The following is a 5837-nucleotide window of genomic DNA, read 5'->3' as shown; positions in this document are numbered from 1 at the left end:
TACTTTTGTTAACATTTATAAAATTTATGAGTATAAATAGTTGTTTTTTTAATTTTAATTTTTTGCCTATTTAAGAATGTGTTTTATTTTAATCAAAAATCAAATTAGTGTGTTTATTATATTTAAATAACTTCATGACTCTTTTTAATGATTTTTTTTAACCCTCTTGATTTTTTTTTCGTTTCTCGATATCTCCAATTATATATATGTGGCCTATCTATCACTACAAGAGACGCGGGACTTAGCAGCCGAAGATTGTCGGCCGTTGTCCCAAACCGCTGCAGTTTCGTTAAATTGATGCGGTTCCTAATGCGTAATTAAGCCCCGCTCCAATTGTTCTGACCTGAGGCGGTTTTGGGCATTCACCGCATCAAATAACCCTGGGGGAAGAGGGTTTTGGTTTCCCTAAGATACTCAAAGAAAATTTCTCAGTAACCATAACACTTCAGTCTTTGTCAGTTCCAGCTTGCACGTCCGCTTCATCGTTCTTCCCGGTCACCGGTCTCCTCCCTCAGCCGTGTAGCTCCCGTGCGTGAAGGTAAAGTGGAAGGGATCCGAGTCTTCTCCTTCTGCCGTGCATGTCCGTGATGTCGTCGGCGTCCTCCCCAGCCATCCGTTCCTGTGTCATCGTCGGCAGCCTTCTCCTCTTGCCCTGTTGTGCGTTGCCGATCACAAGAGACTCCCCTTTCAGTCGTATATTCCCCTCCATTCTCCCAATTTAATTTTGGTGGCTGTTGGTAAATTAATCTTGCATCTGATCCTTGTGACTTCTGATTTAATTTGTCCCCAATTTAATTTTGGTGGCTGTTGGCCAAATTTTTCTTCCCCACTTTAACATTCAGATTCAATTTGTCCCCAATTCAGAATATGGGGGAATGTTGTAGGGTTTAATGTCCAAACCCATCACTTTCAAGTGAGTGTGTTTCTGATCTAACCAATTTTTTCTTCTTTAATCTCCTGAAGCTTACAGTTCTAATCCTGCTTATGGATATTTGTTTTTTAGGAAAATTTCTATTATGATGCTTTGATCTATTGATTAATTAATTTGTTCACTAATCACTGGTTGATATTTTAGATTTTGATTTCTCAGTTTATCTGTCTAGGCATATAGCTGTATAGTAAACCAATAGCAATACGTTGTTGGTATGGGTTTAGTTGATTCGTACTGTGTTTTCAACAGGATCCACCTGAAGACGCAGTTGTGACAATGTGTGGCCATGTCTTCTGTTATCAATGTGTATCAGATTACTTGAATGGTGATGATAATACATGCCCTGCTCGTGGTTGTAAAGCAGCACTTGCAGAAGATGTTGTTTTCTCCAAAGCTACTTTGAGGAGTTGCTTGTCTGATGAACTTGGTGGTAGTAATTCCATAAAAGCGCATGATTTTGATCATTCACTAGTGCAGCAGAATGAGTACAGTTGGACTAGCATGTTGGACTTAGTTGAGGCATCATTGCAACAATCCTGTATGAAATATAGGAGACTTGATGGGCGGATGTCTCTGATTGCTAGGGACAGATCTGTTAAAGATTTCAATACTGATCCTGAGGTTTGATCTTCTGTTTTCCCTGACATTATTAATGCTGATAATTGTTTTATGCACAATTATAAATATATAGAAAGTAGTATGAGGACCTAGTTGGTGGTAGCTGAAGTAATATGAAATTTAATCTTTGTTCATCATTCTTTTGCTTGATTTTATTTTGGGAATCAGTGTGCACTGCTATCACTTCTTGATATTGCATTATTTACTATTCCAGTGCATTCAACCTGATAGTCTGTTGGTGTCTAACAACTGAAATTCCTTCCAGGTAACTGTTATGCTGATGTCACTAAAAGCAGGAAATCTTGGTTTGAATATGGTTGCTGCATGCCATGTTATTCTTTTGGATCTGTGGTGGAATCCAACGACTGAAGATCAAGCTATTGATCGAGCTCATCGAATTGGATAGACTCGTCCTGTTACTGTGACATGGCTTACTGTAAAAGATACAGTTGAAGACAGAATACTGGCTCTTCAGGTAATGATATCTGTCTATTTATTTTCATTTCATGTGTTAAAACACAGACATACATTTGGAATAATTGGATTTATCGGCAAGAAGTTCAGTTGACTCTGGAGCCCACTCTGCTACAAATTAACTTCATAGACTTGATTAGCGTACTAACATGAAGCAGTACAAATTTGCAAAATTTTATGATGTGGTAAGATTCCTGTTATGCTTATTTAACATGCAAGGATTGTTGTTGAGCTTTATGAATTTTGCTTGTATTAAGAATGAGCATTAGCTTTTTGGCTGCCATTTGGGAAATAAAAATATATCTATTTATTTTGGTTATCAATTTCAAAGATTCCAGTTGTGATGTCTGCCGATGATGGCTGCTTCCCTGGGCTTTACTGTTTTAGTATGCTTAGAGTGGAGAGATATAACGCATCACCCCTGCCGACTTAAATTTCTCCTGGATTTAGCTTGGATGGAAAAAATATTCTTGCTGGTAACATTAAGCGCAATCTTGTTTTGGACCTGCCCTTCAGGAATGGAGTGATATGTTACACCTTTTTCTAACTTGTTCAACTATATGCAGTTTCTAGCAGTCCTATAGATATTCCACAGCATGGAACCCTTGTTGAGAAGGAGAAAGAAACTGGTAATAGTGAATGGAGTTGGTTAGATGTATCAAATCCCATATTCAAATGCTCAGATAAGGTTTTGGTTAATTTTTCTTTTGTAATAATTTTTATGGATAAATTATTTTGTGAAAGAAATACCCTATATGCTAAAAGAGTATCACTGGGATCTGCTACAGGTTACATCTTTGCTGTCCTAAATTTAGGGATAAGTTAGTATAATGTCTTTTCTACCATAGTACTATAACAATTGTTTCTTAATGCCAATTCTAGAGCCGTTACAACACATGGCAATAGCAACAAATATGATCCATGTCAATTAAAGGTAAGAGACCAATGATTGCAAGAAGCAACGTGATATATTAATATAGAGCCAAAGGTCAAGTGTTGGTAAGCTTCACTTAAATGCTCACTGATCATGCATTACATGACAAACTGCTTATATATTACTATACAAACTTATAAACAAGCCTTTCCTTCATGTCTTGGTCTTCCAATGTGATTACCAAACTAGCAACCTGAGCTCTATTCACCGAGAGACAAGAAAAAGCAAGAAAAGCAAAGGAAATTAAACAGGGTTAGTCGCTTTAAAAAAGGCGTAAGATATAAATATAAATTACTTGGGTTCAATATATCAAGCTAAATTAAAATGCTTGAAGGCTTCATCAAGCTCACATTTATCAAGCTCACATTGATAAATTACTTGGCACATGGCATTTGTAATGTTTAATTGTTTATGAGGTTTTTATGCTTTGGTTGCAGAATGATTTGCTTCAGCTCTTTCAGCCTTTGAGTCATAACAAAGCTTGTGATGTTGGGTGCAAAAAATCAGCTTTCCTTTTTAAATTCATGCCTCAAAATGAGACTTTTGGTGTTCCTTCAGAAATTTAAGGGTGCTTTATTTTATCTTTCTTTTTGTTAATCTGCTACTTATTTCAGGCTCTTGTCCAAATGCAAGATGTTGCTTCAGCCATTAATGCTTTACAATTTTATGCAAATGTTCAGCCAACCATAAGGTATGCACAGACTTAGCTTGTTTATTCTTCCTGTCTTTAATTTGTTGTTGCCTTAACTATTGTTTTGATAATTTGGTATCATGGTATGTTATGTACTTTTCTTTTCTATTGATTGTGAGTTCCTAAACAATCTGGTTCTTTTGTTTTACTCTAGGGGGAGGAATGTTTATGTCCAGTTTTCCTCGTATCAAGAACTAACATCAATGGATCAAAATCAAGGGCGTGGAGATGAGGTTGGCATTAGAGTTTTCATGTTTGAGTTAAAAGTTATTACTGAAAGTTCATGGTGTCAATTGATAATTGATCCATGTAACGACTCATATATGGTAGTATATATTTTGATAAATAGACTTATGAATAAGTTATCTGTGCTTGGATACATGGTTACATTAGTGCTTGTTTTGAGTGTTTTAAAATATGCTTCTTAAGAAGCTAGATAATTTATTGTGCAGTGGAATGTAGCTTCTGTTTCTATATATTATGTATAAGCAATTGCCCTGTATAATTATTAATTAGATATCAGCATTGTCATTGCATTTTTAGTTACTCTTAAAAATCGACGGAAATGTTATCCCTTTTTTAATTTAATATAGACAAAAGAAAACAAAAAATGAACGTCATTCTTGTAGTGTTCAATATTTAGGATTTTTCTAAGGTTTTTACCACCTTAGTTTTGTTTTTTCCCTATATATATATATATGCTAGTATGTGCACAAGTAGTGCTCGAGTATCTCGTTTTTTTATTTTACAAATAAGGATTTTTTTAGTTAACAATTTGAATTTATCTGAGTTTAATATTGTTTATTTAGTGTTTTTTATATTAATATCTCAAGTTTAATAAATATGATGTAAAAAAATAGGTTATAGTAAAGAAAAATGGTATAAATTAATATAATTAATTAGTTTTTTTTTTAAAGCTTTTTATGAAATTGTGGCGGTTTTGAACCGTCTCAGTTTTTTAAAAAAACACTCATAATTTTGTGGCGGTTTTGTAACCGCTGCAAATTTTTTTTAAATCCAATCATTGAAATCGCGGCGGTTTTAAACCGCCGCTAAATCAAACGACGCTAATTCTTGGTTTTGCTGCTGTTGTGCCAGCGGTTTTGTGAAACCGCCGCGAAATCAAATCTCCACCCCTAACAGACGACGCTTCTAGAGCCGCTGGAATTTTGTTTCGCGGCGGTTAAAAACCGCCGCAAATTCCCAAAAAAACCGCCGCAATTTCCCGTGCCTCTTGTAGTGTATGTCGACATAGCATATATTTGAAATCAAACAATATTATTGACAAATAATAATGAGGAGTCAAATTTTAGTGAATAGTAATTTTTTTATAATAAAAAAATTTACTAATTAAAATGTATTATATGCAATACACATATTTATTCTAAATTTAGTAAAAATTTTCACTTTTTACCTAATTTTGCTCTTTATTAAATAGAGAAATTTTTTTATTTCACTTTGACCTTATAATGTGGACGATTAAAGCGATGACAGAGAGAAGAACATACGCTCCAATATTATATTATTTTGTTTTTATATTCAACAAAACATAAAAAAAAAATTCTATCACTTGTGTTACTTTATATTCATTAATTCATTCTTTTATTTTAAGTATGTGTTTATGTTATTATATTATTGATTATTTTTAAGTTAAATCAATCTTAAGATCGTTAGTGTATAATTAATATTTGTCATTTCTATTATTTGTATAATCTTTTTTCATAGATGAATTTTTTCCTTCACTTGTCTCTTATATTTTGATTAGACTAAATTACATGTATAATTTTATACTTTTATGTGCATTTATTTAGATATAAATGCAAGAGATTGGATGTAAATAACCATTTGGATTAATAAAATTTTAAGATACAACTATTTTTGTAATTTAAAAAATGGGATGATTGCATTTTTAGTTACATTTTTTGTAATTAACTAAGTGAGATGTCAATTCAATAAGTATATAATTTTGGAAGCCTTTCAGGTGAAGTAATGTACTATGTTGGAAGTTTAATATGTCGTGTGTAACATCTTAACTTTTAGTACTTTATGATCGTACCAAAAGTGAGGCATTACTAACTTAATTCTTTTTATTATCTATTTAATATTGAGCCTTTATGCATAAAACTATCGATGATTTTACTAAAATTTATAACTTTTTCAACAAGAACAAATAATACATATTCACATAC

General features: G+C 33.2%; 1 protein-coding gene across 3 annotated transcripts; it reads left to right on the top strand.

Moving 5' to 3' along the window:
* The first annotated feature begins 274 nt into the window (after positions 1-274).
* Positions 275-4165, top strand: LOC110276156 (helicase-like transcription factor CHR28). Of its 3 annotated transcripts, none has more exons than XM_052255543.1 (4): positions 275-1552; positions 1815-2208; positions 3572-3648; positions 3803-4165. In XM_052255543.1, exons 2-4 carry the CDS (start codon positions 2173-2175, stop codon positions 4074-4076), a joined length of 387 nt encoding a protein of 128 aa, XP_052111503.1. In that variant the 5' UTR covers positions 275-1552; positions 1815-2172; the 3' UTR covers positions 4077-4165. The 3 variants fall into 3 exon arrangements, 2 of the variants coding, with proteins under 2 accessions (XP_052111503.1, XP_052111502.1); XR_008004197.1 differs by having other exon boundaries at positions 283-693; positions 1181-1552; positions 1815-3648; XM_052255542.1 differs by having other exon boundaries at positions 299-1552; positions 1815-3648.
* The last annotated feature ends 1672 nt before the right edge of the window (positions 4166-5837 follow it).

Source organism: Arachis duranensis, chromosome 10 (genome assembly GCF_000817695.3).
Source record: "Arachis duranensis cultivar V14167 chromosome 10, aradu.V14167.gnm2.J7QH, whole genome shotgun sequence".
NCBI lineage: Eukaryota > Viridiplantae > Streptophyta > Magnoliopsida > Fabales > Fabaceae > Arachis > Arachis duranensis.
Note: the sequence above shows the minus strand (reverse complement) of the source record. Positions and strands in the feature narration are given on the sequence as shown.